Source organism: Bacillus rossius, chromosome 2, assembly GCF_032445375.1.
Source record: "Bacillus rossius redtenbacheri isolate Brsri chromosome 2, Brsri_v3, whole genome shotgun sequence".
Taxonomy (NCBI): domain Eukaryota; kingdom Metazoa; phylum Arthropoda; class Insecta; order Phasmatodea; family Bacillidae; genus Bacillus; species Bacillus rossius.
The window spans coordinates 134,599,074-134,619,454 of record NC_086331.1 but is presented as its reverse complement, the minus strand read 5'-3'; the positions used below and the strand labels follow the sequence as shown (position 1 = coordinate 134,619,454).

General features: G+C 36.5%; 1 protein-coding gene across 13 annotated transcripts in view; it reads left to right on the top strand.

Moving 5' to 3' along the window:
- LOC134529870 (voltage-dependent calcium channel type D subunit alpha-1) overlaps positions 1-20,381 on the top strand; it is a 406,577-nt gene that overhangs the window by 338,760 nt on the left and 47,436 nt on the right. For all 13 annotated transcript variants that reach the window (XR_010074727.1, XM_063364400.1, XM_063364408.1 and 10 more), the window contains 3 exons: positions 11,843-11,976; positions 12,837-12,938; positions 13,743-13,844. Coding sequence is in view for 12 of the 13 variants with exons in the window: in XM_063364400.1 (XP_063220470.1) it covers positions 11,843-11,976; positions 12,837-12,938; positions 13,743-13,844 (338 nt within the window). In the remaining variant the exon portion in view is untranslated. The remainder of the gene's footprint in view (positions 1-11,842; positions 11,977-12,836; positions 12,939-13,742; positions 13,845-20,381) is intronic.

Sequence of the window (20,381 nt, the reverse complement as noted above, 5' to 3'; positions counted from 1 at the left end):
TTTTGGATATAAGATGAAAATGGTAGAAACTGTGTTTATAATATTGCTTAACTTGTCGTCGCATGGGCTGTCTCGTGGTTGAAGTACTGATAGTTTGTTCCCGGTGAGCTGCTGGCCACGTGGCTGGAGACAGCAGTGATCGAATGAAAGAAAATAAACTCAAAAAGGATGTTGATTTATTACAAAAGAGGTAACACTTTACATGGTGCTTCCACACAACTCAGCCCGTACCTAGTCTCTGTGTCCTTATGGTGTGCAAGCGTTATGGTTACGACTTGAGCTGGGGTGCGGTGGTATGTTGCGTGAAGGTCCGCGGGTCATGTTTCGTGGGTAATGTCTTATTGACACGTCACATCCGTGACGTAGAACACGGCAAACACTGTACGAGTGACAAGGCGCAGAACATTGAACTCTACACAATTACGTAAATATTACACACGCAGCAGATAGTGTGTCTATGCGTGGTGCTGCTAGGCGAGGATTTGGGCAGCTTGACATGTCTTGCGATGAGTTGAATTCACCTCAGTTATGTTACACACCGGAACGATGTTTCGCGAGAGACGAATGGTCTCTGGATTTAAGCATGGGAGTCAGGCCCTCACAAGCACGTTTCTCACGTGGGCGATCGTGGCCTTCTGCAGATTCCTAAGGTTAGTGAATTAATTAAAAAGTTACGTAGAATGTTGACACATTTAGTCCGTGGACGGCCCAGTGTGGGCCATGTTGGAAAGTTCACTGAGGTAAACTGCTAAGGAAGGAAACGTAAAACTGGAAACTGCGTTACACTTCAAACCGCACCGAAAGCAGGGGCCGGTCATGGGATTGGAAACTTACGCTATGGCGGTTACAGATGGTGATGGCAAGATGTTGTGGACCCCGTGGTGCACGGACGCGTTTGTACTCTGTGCTGAGCGAGCTGCGACTGGCACGGCCTCGGTGGCTGCGAGCTGCGACTGGCACGGCCTCGGTGGCTGCGAGCTGCGACTGGCACGGCCTCGGTGGCTGCGAGCTGCGACTGGCACGGCCTCGGTGGCTGCGAGCTGCGACTGGCACGGCCTCGGTGGCTGCGAGTTGCGACTGGCACGGCCTCGGTGGCTGCGAGCTGCGACTGGCACGGCCTCGGTGGCTGCGAGCTGCGACTGGCACGGCCTCGGTGGCTGCGAGCTGCGACTGGCACGGCCTCGGTGGCTGCGAGCTGCGACTGGCACGGCCTCTGTGGCTGCGAGCTGCGACTGGCACGGCCTCGGTGGCTGCGAGCTGCGACTGGCACGGCCTCGGTGGCTGCGAGTTGCGACTGGCACGGCCTCGGTGGCTGCGAGCTGCGACTGGCACGGCCTCGGTGGCTGCGAGCTGCGACTGGCACGGCCTCGGTGGCTGCGAGCTGCGACTGGCACGGCCTCGGTGGCTGCGAGCTGCGACTGGCACGGCCTCGGTGGCTGCGAGCTGCGACTGGCACGGCCTCGGTGGCTGCGAGCTGCGACTGGCACGGCCTCGGTGGCTGCGAGCTGCGACTGGCACGGCCTCGGTGGCTGCGAGCTGCGACTGGCACGGCCTCGGTGGCTGCGAGCTGCGACTGGCACGGCCTCGGTGGCTGCGAGTTGCGACTGGCACGGCCTCGGTGGCTGCGAGTTGCGACTGGCACGGCCTCGGTGGCTCCGAGCTGCCCAGGGTCAAGTTTCCCATGCAAAGTACGCATAGTTGCACGGTGAACAATATTTTTTTAAATAGGAAAGACAAATGATGACAATATTTTGACTAACAATTTACAATTAAATAATTACATAACAGAGTCCAGGAGCTACATCCGGCAGACGAACACACATGGCAACTGTGACTATTGTTCCCGTCACAGCACTCACTACACTCCCGATAGGTTCGTGGTACGCACATGTACAGGGCGGGCATCGTTGTGGCACAACGGCATTTGTGACAGAGGAGCACCGACATTTGGCGTCAAACTAAAATACAGGTTACCTGGCTCCCATTTACAACAAAAATGTGTGAATAACTAAGGTTAAAATATGTAAATAGGTGCTCATTTAATCATTAATTTATGAACACAGATTTCAAAAAAATTCACATTTTTCGTGAAATGGATCGGTGACAAACATTTTCTGGATCAATTAATTGAGTAGCAGGTTTTGAATATGAAGCAATTAGGTACTGAAATGAAATGTTTTTTAGTTAGGTTAGCTGCATGATTAAAAAAAAACATTATTTTTCTTTCAAAATTTTAATATTGTAACAATTTTTACTTGTGACTATTAATCTAACCAACCTTTCACTACACGACACATTTTCTACATCTTTCCCTACATATTCGTTACATGACGTGAAAAAGAAATTTTCTTGTGTGATTCTAATTCTCATTCTTACTATTTTAATTCAATATTTGTTTTCGAGAATAATTATGTATTCATATTCAATTCAAACTAAAAAACTGATTTTCACTCATGCCCACCAGAAAGTCAAATCAATAATCAAATATTTTTTAAAGATGTGGGACAAATTTTCTAAAATGTTTAAGAAATAAAATCTATTTATGTACTATGTAGGATTTAACTATATATTATCCACAAGAAAAGCATTGATATTTTTGGAATACACAAGGTAACAACTGCGTTTGGGTCGTAAAGACTGAATAAAAATTAATCCTTGTTTACAGACTATGCTTTTCTTTTTGTGGCAGGATGAAAAAAAAAATTATTACTTAATTAGCTCTCTCTAAGCAAAAGGCTATGTTTCATGCTGTTGTGGAGGCTATATAATCAATAGACTGATAATTGAATTCTAAAAATTTGATTTATTTTCAACTTACATTTTGGTTGCCTCTTCAGCAGAGTTTTGCCACTTTAAGAAAGCAATAACTTAAGGGGGTACCTCCAATTTCAGGTCAGGATTTTATATTTACAGTGATTACATGTAAACTTGTAGACTTTTTCAATTGTTTAACTTTCACGAAATGGAAAATATATTGAGTGCATATTTTTTTGCATAATTAGCTGCCATAGTTACATTTTTAACATTTCTGAATTGTACAAATAAGGAGAATTTTATTTATTGCAGAACTGAAACTTTTTAGTTTTAACTGCAATTATACTGGCCACTTCAAGAAATGGTTGGAATTTCTTTCAGAAAATGTTAATTAATTTTACCTGGCATTTCAAAATTCTCAAAATTGTTATGATTTTGACAGCCAAAAAAAACATGAAATGAGTTTTTGTGTCCGCCACCACGAGAGGCATGCATAGAATCTGAGCTACTTTTATTACTTTAGGCACTTAACTAAATTTGTTTCTTTGTTGATGGTAAATCATTTTGGGCATCTTACTCTGTAAATATATGCTGGAATGACAAGTCTTTGTATGCTTTTTGTTTTAATTAAATCTTCATCTCTATGTCATACATCAACAATAAATGTCTAAAAATGGTTTTGGGCTTGAAAAATTTAGTTAAAGAACTTGATGATTCCTTCACACACGTCACTAAATTAAATGCTTGCCGTCACTTGTACTTATCTGCTGTCAGACAGATGCCTCTGGGCCATAATGGGCAAGATCCTTCCTCTTGATCACAACTTACACTGCGTAAAACAATGTTCTACAAACATTAGTTTTGGAACACTAGCCTTCCCACCAGCACCTTCACGAGCTTTTTGATCCGCCACTGTTGTACCTGGTGGTTAGCCTGGTCTTCTCACCACTACAGTGAGACAGCATTAGTCTTGCATTTCATTGTGTGTTTAGGCATGTAGATAGACATTAAACATTTTACACATACACCAATCCCTCACTTAGCACGACCAATGCGTTCCTAAAAATGTTCGTGTTATTCGAAATTGCATATTCTGAAGCGTTGGTATCCATAAATAGCAAGGTTCCAAAATGTGTAGGGAAGTATTCTTTACGTAATATAAATGCGTAGAATAACACTCAATGATAAATATGTCACACCATTTATCTTTATAAAGCTACCATTGAATCCTTTGTACGACAAATACGACACCGTGCAACACGAGATAGTTATCGTCAGTCGGCTGGTTGGCTTGCCTGTCCAGGCATGACCTTCAACTCACATCGCGAACCTTTCCGCGAACTTTCCAAACCATCCTTTACTGGCAGTGAAACCGATAATAGTATCCCAATATTTACATTTTAATTTTCTAAAAATTAAAGTGCTTATTCGTGTATCACCGCTTGGTTCACACCAATCCTGTCAGGCCTGTGATTTTCTTTCATTGCACCATTAACAACCTCTTCCGTGTGAATAATCTGTTAATTTCTGTTCCGGTATGTCCAATATATTCCCACTAGTACAACCAACAGCATCAGACTTATCTAAACGTTTGATAGAGCCCTTATTTATAATGATTGTGCCCTTATTTATAATGATTGTGCCTAGACTTGCTTAAAATTAAAGTGCGACCAACATAAGTGTGGCCCTCATACTTTCTGCACGCTGTAATACTTCTAGTTTTGTCTCAAATACTTGTCATGATGCATTATGCTCTCACTTGGAAGCCATGATTCCAACTGCAGGTGCTTGCGCACGTAGTTACCGGCAGACGAATGGGCAGACGTTGCTTTGTAGCAGACGTTGCTAGTTCCCTGCCACTGGCTAGACTGAAGTTCACCACGGCCTGGCCTGTGGCCGGGCGACAATGGTACGGCACTGCGGCATACGCACGGACGTAAAACATTTGGTCCTTTACTCTGTAGCCGCAACTGAACTTGCCATAGCGATGTTTGTACAACAGCCGATAGCATAGTCAGACTTGCGCGCACATTTCTTCCCCCCTCATCTGGCTAACTGTATGCCACGGTACATCTGTTGTTTACAGAGTTGAAGCAGACTTCGTGGCGTCATACCCGACTTTTTTTTTGCCTGTGGCGATTTCATGCTAATTAAAATTTACAGACGTACTATTCAAGACTAGGGCAGTAAAATTAACATCGCGCTAAATGAATTCGTGCAATCTGATGACGTGCTAAGTGAGGGGTTGGTGTACATAGAAGCTGCTCTTAGTTCTTTGATTTGTGGATCAAGCAACAAAAAATATGTTTTATATTTGTTACCTTTATAAGTTTGATAAATACTAATTCATTGTTTATATAAATGTGTGACACACATTGTGAATCATGAAGCAGTGCTTTAATTGAAATGGCTGTTCTTTATCAATTTACAAATGTTATTTCATTTTCATCATCACTAGAGATGCACTTTTATATCATTTAAAATTTCACTGTTTAGTATTAAAATTTTATTTTTTACCTTTTTGGATGATTTTGACTTTACAGATATAATTTAGCATTTATTTACTATAAAATTCAAATGTACAATACAAACAATTCATTAGCTACCTTTTATTTTCATATAAAATAAATACAAGATCTTTGATGACATAGTATCTCTGTTGGAAAAAAAAGAATACTAAAATGCCATTAAAATTTAAGAAATAATACAAACATAACCAACAAGAGTATTCTGGCTTCACATGAATCCATTGAAAGACAGCATAGAACACACTTCCATAGTTTCTTTTTCATCCTGTAGGCCTACTGACATTCTGTCACAAAAATAGCTCTATTAGGTAAAAATATCATTTAGCATCTACACTGTTAGTAGGTGCCCACACACTTTTCAATACTGCATCAGCAAACTTTCTGAGGTTTAACTTCTGATTAAAGAGCATTTCAAGAATATCAACTTCGCAGTTGCTTCTGATGTTGCTAATTAGGAGGCTATGGAATTTTTGATATCATTCCACAAAGTCATCTTTAAATATTTCTAGAAAATAAATAATAGTATCATCCAGTAGTGTTTCGGCAAACTTAAAGGCACAGAATCTTATATACTGAAATGTAAGAGCATTGATGACTTTTTGGAGGGTTGGCACACTACACTACTTGTTGCGGTCAATACGAGAAGTCAGGGGCAGACCCAGGATTGACTTCTGGGGGCACCGGTAGTCCAGACCTAGTTTATTTCCTGATTATTACTGCACAAGTCATGTTTTACCCTTCAGGGAGGGAGGGGACATGCCCCCGTGCCTCCCCCCCCCCCTAAATCCGCCACTGAGAAAAATGGAATATTGACTCGAATGCATATAATATACTAGCTGAGTGCACCTTGGTGCGTTGTTGGTAAATGACAAAAAAAAAAATTAATTGCAATGTGATTTGAATAAGTGTTAGTACGTAGAACAATATTATTGTTGTATATAAAAAACTGATGAAAATTATTTGCCAGGATTAAATGCAACATGAAATTAGTATTTTTAATTTTGTATTTGAGGTTAATTTGTTTTACTGTATTAAATCATCAGTTCCAAAAATGTTTCCTGTGGAATTTAAATTGCAACACAAACTTATTAAATGGTTGCTACAAGTAAATTCAGAAAATTCTTCACTAATCACTATGGGTTGGAAAATATCTTCACTAAACCAAATTATAATATAAACTTTATTAATTAGTGACAAAAATATGGCACACAATGTTAAATCAGTTTTTTCTATGAACAAGATTGTGTATGGCTTTAAAGGAAACTGCAGTACAAAGCTTTGAACTACGGAAGCATGTAGGTTATATGGCTATCAACGTTGTTTCCTAGATTAAATCTGTTTTCTATAGAAAAAATGAAAGAGTATTGCTAATAGCAAGCAACTAATAAGACACATAAATAAATTGAAATTACTCTAAATCAAGACTACATAAATATAAGGAAGGTGGAAGGACACCAAATATTCAATACAGTTGTTCAAGACAACAAAAGTGCACTTTTGTGAAATTGCAAATCCTTACTGTTATATTTTTTTCAGGGAATAGCAACAGCATCGCCAGGATAAAAGACACAATAATCGCAGGGGATATGCTACTGGTCACCACCTTTTCTACAACCACTATGTATATACAAAATTTGTGGTTGTAATGGTGTTTAGTACATAAAGTCTTAACCTTCCAACTTAATTACTTACGAAAGGTGACTTTCGGGACGTAGCCAATATCCATCAGCCATGTAGCCAGGTATTACAGATTTGATCCCTGAATGGGAATTAATAATTTCGTATCAAGTCACTTATCCCAGTTACACTCCCTATCACAGCTCACACTTGCCAAGTGCTAGAATGCAGTACGCAACAATGCATGCAGTATGTGAATAGAATGCAGCCACATCAGTTAGAATGTTACAATAATGGCACAGCTGCTTGCAGGCTTACCACCTTGAAATACACACTAAGCATTGCACTTTTGCTTGCAGACTTGCTAACTTTAAAAAATTCACATGATTAATAAACTCAACAATGCATGTAAACTATGTTATCAACAACTGTTGTTGTGGGTCTGCGCGGTTCCCCATAGCCCACAGTCAAGATGACAAGTATCGTCGAGGTCTAACGTGATGTCTGCAAAGACTGGTCGTAATGCCGAGGGCACCACTACGTCTCTCTCGAGACATGACGTCGCCTCCCCCGTATGTACCCCCACATGCACTGAGCGTTGGGCATGCGTTAGATGTTGACAGACTACCTATGGACTCATGCAGGCATCCCACATTCCTTAACTCTTAGCGTTAGTTCCCACGAGGTCAAAGACAAGCTCTTTATTGCATGTCGTAACTCTATGACCTTAATACAAAACGATGATGGTGATGCTGATAAAAAAACTCTACAACACACAAATCTGTTATGAGTATTTGTTTACCCTGGTGGCGGAACAGTTATCGCCGCTTCAATTCCAAAGTTCCGGTAAAGGGCAAAAAATTATTTATATAAACAGTCGGCTGCCCAAGGTAGGCTTTGAGGATAAGTCAAATAGTTTTGTATGAATTTAAGTATAAAACAGCATTACTAAGTCAACGATGCGCAATGATGAATTTCCGTGATTGTTGGTCGCTTCCCGCCGTGGGGGATGATGGCTTCGGACGCACACTGTTTGCTGGCGAGTGTCTTCGTGCCACTGTCAAGACTGCTCAGTTATAGTGAATCCTCGTGCACAAATAACCTTTATTACAAACACATATTTTACATTTATTTATCAAATATTGTCAGCTTGCGGAGCCCTGGGTTTCCCTTGGGGTTTGCTCTGGTTCAACCTCTTTGCAGTTCTCATCACGCACGGCATTCAGTCAGTTGACCTGACGAGCACGTGACCCCCGCGGGAAAGTGAGTCTCTACAAGGGGTTGAGTGGTGCGCGCTTGGAGCCATTGGGGGCGGTCACATCGAGCTCCTGGGCTCCCGGTTGTGGGCACAACTCAAGATGCCATTATTGTAAGATAAACTACACTCATCATCAGATAGACAGGGAGTTCATTACTAAATAGCTTGGTTGTAAGTAGCTTATTAACAAGTTTATACTGTACATTCAATACATGACTGTATCACTTGTTAGGAAATTGCAGTCTGCTGTTAGGGTTTTGGTTTTATTCCAGCTCTGCATAATTAGTCGTTAGGTGAATAAAGCCAGCTTCGGGGGTTTTCTTGGGTGTGTACATTTGTTTCAATCATCTTTGTCCCACTGCCACTCCTTCTCCACTCAAGTCTTACATCATTCAGTGTTCTTGTTGCTGCTACAAATGGCATTTAGTTCCTGGTGTAGGGGAGATGGGTCAGCTTGGCTTGACTTAGTATTTACTTGTTAGTTGAATGAGGAGGTTATTGAAGGTATGATAGCCAAAAGAATCCCTGTTTCTGACACAGCGAGACATGATCGCGGAACTGAAGGTTCCTCGCATTTTGTGAACATGCCTGGGACCATCTAGCTGCGGCAAAGCGTTATGGCATTATGGGGCTACTTTCTTATTGTTTGTCAAGGAAAAAGAAAATACCTGTTGCTGTTCATGAGGTAGGTGCTATGATTATACACTAAGCAATTTCAAAGACTTTATTTTAAATCTTCATTTATGTATGCATATCAAATAGGTTGATGTTATTCAAATCAAAGCCCTGGTAAGGGTACATTTTACCTACACTGCCAGTGGTGTGCCATAATGTCTGTAGAAACATCTTGATTTAAAATTTTTTTTTGTAGTAATGTCCAGACATTTTGTAGTAGTGCCATAAAACATTATTTTATAGTTTTATTCAAATATGCAAGGAATTTTTTCCAAATTTAAAATGGATACAACTTTGGTTCTCTAAATTAAATACTTACAAGATCTAATAATATTTTAATTTTATATTAATTTCTAAAAGATGGAATGCCAGGTGTCTGCATCAGTCAGGGGCCGTGCACACGAGGCAGTGTGGCAGCTCCTTTGGACGGGGAAGCCAACATATGTATTGGCTGTATTTGACATTAAATACTGGCAAGCATTTAGTCATTTCTAGGCCTATAGGTACTATGAATTCATTTTCTACTGAATGACACAATACAACCGTATACATTTAAATATGAAAAAAATTTCATTTGGATAAATTTTCAGAGGATTTAAATATTCTCGTTTTGTGCTGAAAATGTGGAGCCAGGGAACATCTTGAGGAACTGGAGACGAAAGAACTGTGGAGGTCTTAGTTTCCATCTCTTAGTCCTGTCCTGCCATTCCTCTCCCCCCCCCTCCCCCTTTGTGCCGTACAGGTTATATGACATGGTATACTAGCTGTCTGTACACACATCAAGGATGGTTTCGAACCCAAGACCTCAAAATTATGTGTGTACGCTGATCACTAAACCACTAGGTATGAACTCACCTGAAAGTAGATTTTTAGGATTTCAAGTCACAGGAATTATTCCCTCCATTCTTAATACTAACCCAAAACAACAAATTCCACTACCAATCATTGACCAGAAGAGATGTGGCTTCAGTGATAAAACTGCCATCAACTATATTTCTCAAGAGATTTCATCTCAGAGGGAATGGCATATCTTTTATGAAAGCTTTAATTGGAGATCTATTTGGAAATTGTTTTCAAAATTTTTGAAGACATTTAATGTGAATGTAATGAAACTTAAAAAAGGCTAACAAAGAAATGAAGTGGGCAAAAATTGAAGCAAAAAAAATTGTTGCACCTAAGAGAAAAAGTTTAACAATTTTTTAGGTTTTTGTGATAGTCATAAAAGACTACAGCAACAATAGCTGAACATGTGAAGCACTATGACTAACCTGAAAATTTTGAGAAGCAAAATAGTCCAAAAGAGCTGCAGCTGGAAAATCTTAAGAGGTTTCATAATTCCACAGCTACAAGGAAAAGCATCATGCTAACTTCCAGCTAGCTCACAATACCTTGAATATGTTCAAGGAGAATGTATGGGACTTAGGTACTTGATTAAATGCAAAGTCAGTGATTCAAGCAAACCTATTTTTAATCTTGGCATCGAAATATTTTATAATTCAAGCAAGTATTGTTTCAATTCATTCGTAATTTTAAATATGTATTAAAAATTTTTTGATGTTAAACGACAGTGTTGTATAGTTTGAACTTTATCATCACAATACTGGTCCAACATATGCAAATTCTCTACTATCGAACCATTGAATTTTCAATGTATGTACATTTATAACACAAAGCTAACAAAATGTATTATATGAATTAATCTTATATTGATTTTTAACCAATTATATCTGATGTTTTTATTTCAACACATCATACTTCCAATCTTATCAAACAGATGCCAGCACTGAAATAATATATAGTTGATCACATAACCTATTGCCAGACTTACATAAAAAACTGCCAATTGTGGGCCGAAGGAAGTAGCTGTAGAGTGGGTAGGGCTCGTTTATGTAATGTGTATGTATTATCTTAATAAAATTACGCTAATGTCTGGGTTTTGCATAGAAATGTTATCTTATATCAAAAACAAAATTTTAATACCAACACTATGATATGGATTAAATAAATAGAACTTGTCATATTCTTATCAATAATTAACACTTGCAATAAGAAAAGTTAAATGTTCTTTGAAAATATGTGATCCCGAAAATGGTACAATCAATTGATTTAAACATTCAACAGAATAAAAATTAAGACAATTTCTAGCATTTGATTATAAATTATTTGTTTTTAGTACACACGAGTAACATATTTTTTAACCAAATCCTTTGAAAATTATTACATGAGAAATAAATTTTAAAAAAATATTTTACAAAAAAATTCAATGGACACACATGGATTATTGTCGAAACCTAAATTCCAAGAAGTAATGAGGCAGTCCAGGCTAAGTGATATTACGTTCCTACGTAGTTAAATTCTCGATAGCCTTACTAAAATTAAAGACCTATACCCTACCATCTTGAATTTTTTTAACAAACTGGCCACAACGTACCGTACAGATGAGTTAGTATTTAATATTATTACTTAAGAAACCACACGACTTAACTTTAGACAGTTGTTGAAGTCAACATTTATTTCCAAGTGTAACTATTACGATAACTGCAGCCACTCACCTGAAGTATCTGTGGTTGCCTCCTGGTGGTTACATGCTGGAGCCTGTTCCGTAATATCAGATCAAAACAGTGTGAAAATGATTAGAAACATATTAGTTGTGCCTTGTTGTGCCAACAGATTGAAAAAAAATAGGAAATATAATAAAAAATTAGTAAATCAGAGACAGCGGGCTTTAACCAGCATACGAAAAGAAAAAAAAAATGTGTGGTGAGGTGTCGTCACATGTTAACCCAAGAGGCTGCGGGCAACAAACTGTCGTGTTGATAGTCTTGATCACTAGGGGTTCCAGTTCCCGAGTCAGTTTGAACAGTTGTGATGCCAGGGCTGGGGACTGCCCTGGACCAATAGTACTTTATTATAAATAAAAATACTAACATATGTACTAAAATGACTTACTTTATTTCTGATTCTGCACAGAACTTAAATTATTGTTATTTTTGTGATGTTTTTGTTTTAGTTGATGATGAGGTGACAGTTGGCAAGTTCTATGCTACTTTTTTAATTCAAGATTATTTTCGTCGATTCAAAAAGAGAAAAGAACAGGAGCTGAAAGATGGTGACAAGGAATCCCATAACACTGTCACATTGCAGGTACTTAACATAAAATTAATTCACTTTCTTTTTCTTTAAAATATTACTATTTGAGAAAGAATTATTCTAAAAAATTTGTAAAAAAAAATGATTTTTTTCATTTTTAAAGAATTAATTAATTATAAAATGATGTACAGAATGAGTCATAACATCTGTACAAATAGTAAAATCTCTGATAAATGTTTATTTTACATATTTCTATAAATGGTGTTATAAGGTATTATAGTTACAGAATATCTTCCATGTCACCCACATAATGACAGTCTCTCTAATCAATTTTGGCAATCGCATTACAGTGTCTTTCAGACACATGACAATGACATGATAATGTCTTCCAGATCTGCATGAATAAGCAATGGAACCTGTCCATTTAAATTCCTTGATAAGTTCTGCCATGTGTTGTGGGTTATGTCTGGTTTGTGCGTTGCTTTGAAAGTATGCAGGGCATGATGGGTGTTACCACTTCTGGCCAACAAAATAATGTTTGTCCTTTCTTCCTTCGTTAGTGGCATTTCATTACTATTGGTTCGTCTTCCTAAAAAAAAAAAAAAAAAAAAAAAAAAATTAGTCACCCCTTTCACCATTTGTACACGGAGACTTATGACTCTTCCTGTATGTGTTTATTTATGTATATATATTAAATTTTATATTAAGTACTGTTTATTTATTAGTTAGAAAATGTCTCTAAGTTTTGGAGCATTTATAATTGTCTGAAATAAATTTAAAATTTGTTTTTTGGCTTATGGCTTAGTAGGCCTCACTTAGCTTTCACTATGTTGCTTTTTGTTTACATATAAATTTAAAGAATAATTAGGTTTATGAGAAACATTAAAATGTAAAATCACTTTATTTGTTTTCAGGCTGGTTTAAGAACATTGCACGATGCTGGACCAGAACTTAAAAGAGCCATTTCTGGAAACCTTGACGAACTTATAGATGACCATCCAGAACCTATGCATAGGGTATGTATTGACAAATAATATTTTTATTATATTTCTCATTTTTAAAATATTTTTCTATCAACTTATTATAATATGACAAATAAATAATGTATTCCAAAGAGATACAACACCTCACAGACGTGATATTACATTTTTGTTTCCTCGCTATATTTTGGGGTGTAATTTATCTGGACACTAAAACTGTTTGAAACAGACTCTATAGTAATACAATTATAATTTGAAAACAATAAACTAGTTATTAAAATAATACTTTAAAAGTAAATTAAATAACAGCTTAATTAATTATCTAGCTCTGAATTTTAAATTTAGGAGTTTTAAATAATTTCAGTTGGTAAATAAGAATTTTGGTTCCATAGTAACACAATTTTATTTTAATATTTATAGGTTTTTTATCTACCTTGCAAAATATGCTGCCAATTAGGGCCCAAAATTATGTCTTTAAGTGTAAAGAGAACAGAAACAGACTAGTGTTCGGAAGTTAAAATTTCTTCGAGAGTCAAACATTTAAATGTGTATTGTGTTAAAGAAGTAGATATATTAAACTTAAATAATGATTCCAACATATAAATTTTACTTTTGGTCAATGATAAACTATATATTTTATTACACAGAAAATGATATGTGTATTATAGTAATTAATTTTTAAAAGCATTGGTCCAAAGCTTAAAATTGGCTTGTCCTCCAAGGAAGTATGTCTTCTCAGTTGTCTTCAGTTGTTCTCTGCTTCCATTCTGCCAGTTAGTTAATAAATACTAACTGTGGCATTGAAAGTCAAAACTGATAGTGCATTATGTGAACTTTCAGAGGAACCACTCTTTATTTGGAAGTGTGTGGTCGTCAATGCGCCGAGGCCACGGAAGTTTCCCACGAGCTCTCTCGCTCAAGGTGAATCCAACACAAATAAAAGTAAGTGCCATAACTGTTTCCTAAGAAATTATAAATATATATTAACATATATTAAGGGTGTTTTGCAAATTCACAATATTACTTAATATTTACATGAAACATTGTTTTACTTGTGACTATTTAAGTGATGCAATTATTTTAATTCAATTTAAAAAAAAGTCTGGTGCACAATTTTTGCATAGTTAACAGTCACTCATTTTTACCTTTTTGGCAACCGGTCCACAATTAGGACTAATCATGTTAGAGAATTAAAAATTTCCATGCATTATGTTAATACAACTATCTATTCCATTACATAATTTAAATAATTTAAGATAAATTTAAACTATTTTGTTTTGGTGACTATATATAAATATATAAATATATAAATAATGTAATACAATATGTTAAATTTAATATTTATGAATACTCATACAAATCTCAACAAAAAATGAACCATAAGATGCACCCCCCTCCCCTCATGTTCTCTTAAGTACCCTGGAATGGTACTACAGAAAAGAAAAAAAACTGGAAATGAGCATGGTAAAAAATGACTGTAAATTAAAATACTAATCCAGAGGTTAAAACATGGGTTATTAACACACAAACAGCAGGGAAGGTGTGTTAATGAGGATATTAAGTATAACTAACAAATATAAACACTAAGTTTACTGGTTTCTGAGTATCTATTTTAATCTAGATGATATTTTTGTTTTGGTAGTTACAGGCAGAAAATCACAGGCAGATCATGAGTTACTTGATAACTTTTACATATTTCAATTTGATAGAATAATAAATTATTGTGTTATTACTTAATAATAATTAATGAAGCACAAGTAAATTTTAAATTAATTTTTAGACAATAAATATCAAACGTTTAAATGCCCGGCCAGGATTATTTGAGGTAAATATGATTACTTTTACATGTTTCATTATTTCATAGAACAAGTGACAAAACAGTAATTTATGGTTTTACAATATTTACAATATTGGTGCCTATTGCATAGAGCTCATCTTTGGCTAAGTGTTTGATGTGGAGAAAGTCCAGAACTGCTGACTGAATAACATTTGCACTATGGATAAAATTGACATGTTTGCAGTAGTGTTATCTGGCTGCTGGTGCTCTGGGACGAGTGTGGGGCATCCTGCTGAAGTGACGGCACCCACGCGGAACAGAGTAATCTACATGGCTAAGAGAGGTAGTTGGTAGCTGAGGGCTGAATCCCAACTTATGGAAGAAAGGAAGGACTTGACCGCAGAAAAGTGGGACCTCACACTGCAAACACAAAGGTTACACAATGAAGGCAGATTTAGTGAGGACTGGGGAAGTCTGGAAATATTAAAGAATAAAAAAAATTGACGGTGCTGGAGTTTTACACCGTAGTGGGGAAGGCCTGACGACCAGCACATGAAGTCGGTGCAACCGCGGTCGCGGAAGGAACACATGTCTAGCAACCTGAACTAAAGCTTCTGCCACTCTACATGATTTCCGATAGCACTCTTCATACAGAGGGAAACTATCGTGAATCTGGGGTGACTACATCCTAGTATCACCCGGACCGACAGAGACAAGTCGCGAGAGCCCAGAAGTCGGGCGTAGACTCTCTCCGGACAAGGGGTAGTCCGCATAATTACAGGGGTAAGGAGGACCATCGGAGCTGAAAAAAAATGAGAGCAAGGCTTTAACGGAAGTTGGGAAGAGATAAAACTCATCCGATTGGCCAGTAGGCCAGGGAGGGAAGTGGACATTAATAAAATTTTTAAAAAAACCTGGTTGCGCCCATGTTTAGTAGATGGCGGTGCCGACAGATAGCGTGCCTAGGATGAAAGGTCCGGTAGGTGCTGCACTCTGGCGGGTGATACCGAAGTTACCTGTACTTAGTGGAGTTAGTCGGACAACCAGCTCAGTGCTCAGTGCAAATGGTTCTAGCAAGCACAGAGAAAGACACGAGGGGCAAGGGGTATGGAGGAAAGCCGGCGAAACTGGCCCCTCTGGCGTGTCCTGGTGATGGCGAACAAGATCTTTGCGCCTGACTGGAAGTCGCAGAGAAAGCTCGTGCCTCTGACGAGTGCAGTAACTCCGAGAAGGAGTCTCGGCCGGGACACGGTGGGCGAGAGACATCACATCTGAAGTCATGCCCATGAGCGAGGGAAGATCGATGAGCGTTGCTGACCGAACAAGCGACTGCTGTATCATGTGCCCGATGCACCGGGTACACAAGGGGAAACCAGTCTGGCAAAGTTTAAGTTGGAGAGTACAGTAAGGAAAGAAATTTTGATTAACTAGGTGAATCAGATAAAAAAAAATTTAATTAAGATACAACCTTGAATTTGCCAAGAGGTTACTGATTCACGGCACAAAGGATGCCTGCTATTGATCTGTCAAAGTTTTTTTCTTCACTCTACGAACAGTTTCCGGGAAACAAATTATTTTGATTTCCAGTTAGTGTGGTTTCAAAGTTGAAACTGAAGCACCACCATATTGTGCAATATCAGAGAAAAACAATCAGTGAATAAACATATGTGGCAATAGACTGCAGTAACAAAAAAACAAACTCATTTGATTTCAATTTTTAAGAAGAAATATATTTTGGGCTGTAGGTATTAAAATTAGAATTAAAATAAAACTGGTATCTTAACACAATATGGCAAAACCAGAACAGATTTCTGGTTTTTTTTTGTCGTTTACCCTAGTACCACCAATTCTGCATCTACTTTCAGTTTTTCAAAATCTAATTTATGTCTTCCATTTAATCTCTCATAACATACATATTTATGGGAGAGAGAGGGTGGAAACATTTCTAATCAAAACCTGTCATCACTCAAAATCATGCACTCACTTAGCAAGGTAGTACTTTTAAACTAGTCCAGGGGATATCAATGTTTCTCTTGTGTTATAGCACAATTTAACTTAATTTTTTATCAAAATACATACGTTGCTGATTATAGACTATGAGTAGTAACTACACTTACAAATAACCATTAGTTCAATATTTTCATAAATTCTTACAGGGATGCAGTGCACTGTGAACCTAGGACATATCAACTTCAACCTTAAATTATCAAAACTTAAAATACCTACATTAACCTCTGTTTTTATTCTCCAGGACGTGCAAAAGCTCCCGAGCCAACGGATGTGCATTCGCATCGTGGCAATGCATAAACAAAACTTTCTTGCCAATAATCTAACTAAAATCAAAACTAATAACTGTAACCAATGAAGAGCCCACTTACTAGAGAAACACTCCGGCAAGGTGTGCTAAACTAAAACACCTAGTAGCCCAAGCCACTTCGAGCAAGCCTGCTTTATTTTGACCGTTCATCATCCCTTCCCGAGTTCGACCTTCTTCTCCCTAGTTAAGCGTTACTCCAAATGTATTAAATAATTAAAAATTAAATAACATATATATTTATCAAATTCAATATTTAACTAGTCAGAACTGTTTAGCAAATAAGTTACAGTTTTATTTTAAAGTCTTAAATTGTTTTTTAAATATATGGTTTTTATCCAGCAGATACTTTTTTAATTTTTTTTCAATATAGTATTTAACAATTATTTATATTTTTCGAATCTTTTTATATTTTTTATAATTATGATATAAGAAACATGTGGTGAGCTTGCTATCGCAGCGGGGGTTGAAGTAGGACGCCACCACGTGGACCCGGCTGCGCTGTTGCCAGGGCCGTGACGTAGCCCGTGTGTGCCTGTCTCCCCCTGCAGCTCTGAGCTGCTCCGAACACGATGTTCCTCGCTCGGCAACTCTCGGGAGCGGGGCGCTGACGACACACGCACAGGGTGGTGGCACAGCGGGCTCGCAAGAGCACAGCCCGGGGCTTAAACACAGCTAAACACCCTACTAGGATACATTTCATTGAATTGGCTTAGAGTTTTACAATGTGCTTAATGAACTCACTCATTACAATGATTGTTTATGAACATTTTCAATTTATACAGAATTACTGATCAATAGTTTCACTTTAAATCAAATTTATTAATTACAAACAGTTTTCCCACAGAGAGCAAAAATTATTTTTTATCACTGGTTCAAAATACAAACACATATAAATTTAAAATGCAATTATCAAGTTTTGAATTGAAAACTCAATCTGTCTTTTCAGAGAAGGGAGAAGTTTTATTCTATTATACTTGAGAAATAAAATTGGTTTCTCATTGGATGGGCTCAAATTACATAAATAACTTGTTTTACTATGAGATTGCTTTTTATTATTTTTAAATGCATATTTAATAGCTTTTTTGCAAATTTTGTGTAGATTTTTAATTATGTTTACATTGCTTCTTTGATATAATTTTCTCCTTGCTGTAATGTACTGTCACATTTTTGCTTTCTTCTGCTTCCACACTTAGTTTTTATTGCAACTTGGTGCTTTTTTTGGACAGTTCTGCACATTTTTATTTCAAACTTTCATTTTGTCTGTTGTGCTTTTACTCTTAATTGTAATTTTACACTTTTCATATTGTGCTTTGAAACTATGTTTTCTCATATTTGTAACTTTTTCTAATGTTTCTAATGTTGCTTAACTGGCATTTGTTCTTGTTTTTCCATCAAATTGAAAATTGTGCACATAATATTTTCAAAATTACTTTTACCCTGTTTTAGCTCTTTGTTAACATGTGCTGTTAAAGCTTTATGAAATTTGAAGGTGCTATGTTGATCCATTAGCCTTTATACAGACCAACTATAAAAATAAATTACCATTAACTAGTCGTTCACTTGTAATATAGTGTGTTAAAACTATATTGATCCAGACCAGCAGTTTCGAAACTTCACTGTCGTCTTGTCTCATTCATCCATACATAAATTTTAGATGTCTAAACTGCTAGTATGTAGTAATTTGTTACAAGAATATTTGGGAAATAATGTCCAAATATTATATCGTAACAGATTTTGTTTTGTTTTTTTATTTCACTGAAGATTTCCGTACACAGTAAATACAAAGGCATTTTTGGTTTTGGTGACATTAAGTTATAAAGAAGTGAAATCAAATGGACTGGGTTTTAACAATGTAGCATAATAGAATGGCATTGAATTTCCTTAAACATGCCCATTTCAGCTGCATGAACACAGTCTCTTACAATGACTGTCATGTATAAGCCTTATCTAACAGGTCTAAATGGGAAATTATTTTCAAAACTTTGTATCAGTACAATCACAGTTGTAGCCCTCTCTTTAAACAAGTTACAATTCAGTTATATCTTGCAAACAAGATAAGATGAAATGTAGTGTGGCTAGTAGCTCTTTTCTGCTGAGGAATTCCACTTTTCTAAGGGATTAACGTAAAATAAGTTAAGCTTTTTTTATGAACAATTTCTCATCTCTGTTTCACTCTAACTAATAATGGTGAAGAAAGTTTAAGGAAAGTCTTTTTAAGGTGAACATTTTGTTGCTGTTTAAAGCTAAAAATAATTTTGGTGACAAATGGTGCAATTGTTTATTACGTTTTGGCAAGATTGTAATGGCATAAATTATAAACTTAATTTTTCTAAACAATTATTAATTTTATATTTATTTAGTTATTCATTTTATTTTGTTACATACCCACCAACAGTCTAGGGACTATAGCACAAAAACAATAACTTGAATGTAAAAATGTGCTAAGTATAAATATTTTATTTATCGAAAATTCAGATCAAAATTGTTAGAGATTGATTTTAACTTATAAATAATATCATTGTTATTGTGGACTGTACACAAAGCTATAATAAGCGACTATTGAATTGGGGCACTCTAAAGCCAGTATTATCTCAGATTTATTTGCAATTAATTTTGGAATTACAACAGTTATAAACAAAAAGTGAGGCTAATTAAGCTCTGTGATCTGAAAGTGAAGTTAAAGTAAGTTGAGGAAAATTCTTTAGAATTATTATTTTGATAATTTTGTTTTGAATATCTTCTATTTTTTTACTCTCAGATGTGTTAATGCTATTCCAAATTATTGAGCAGTATTCTAATTTTCATCTGATTAAAGCCAAATAAAGTGAGAGAATAGAATCAGGATTCATGGCATAAAAAGTGATTGATGTACTTAATTAAGACAAGGGTTCTTCAGGAAATGGAAATTTAATATTCTACATGTTGATGAAAGTACATATATAGGTATAGATGATGTTTTGGAAATTGAAGCATTGTCTAATTTGTAGTTATAATTTTTAGGTTTATATTTCCTGGTAAAATAAATTATTTTAGTTATTTTTATTAAGAGTAACTAAATTTCATATGCATCACATATTAGTTTTATTTTAAAAAAATTTTAAATTAGTAGACAGTCATGGAGTGTTGTGATTTTTCTATAAATTGTAAGATGATCAGCAAAAATTATACCAATAGTGTGATTAAGAACTTGATAAATGTCATTGATAAAAATATTGAAAAGTAGAGGTGAAAACATTCTTCCCTGAGGGACTCCTGAACTAGCTTTGAAGAAGGAAATGTTATTAATTAATACATAAAAAGATCTATTATTGAGATGGCTGGAGAACCAAAGGACAAAATTTTCACTGAAACTAAAATTTAATAACTTTCCAAGAATAATTGAATG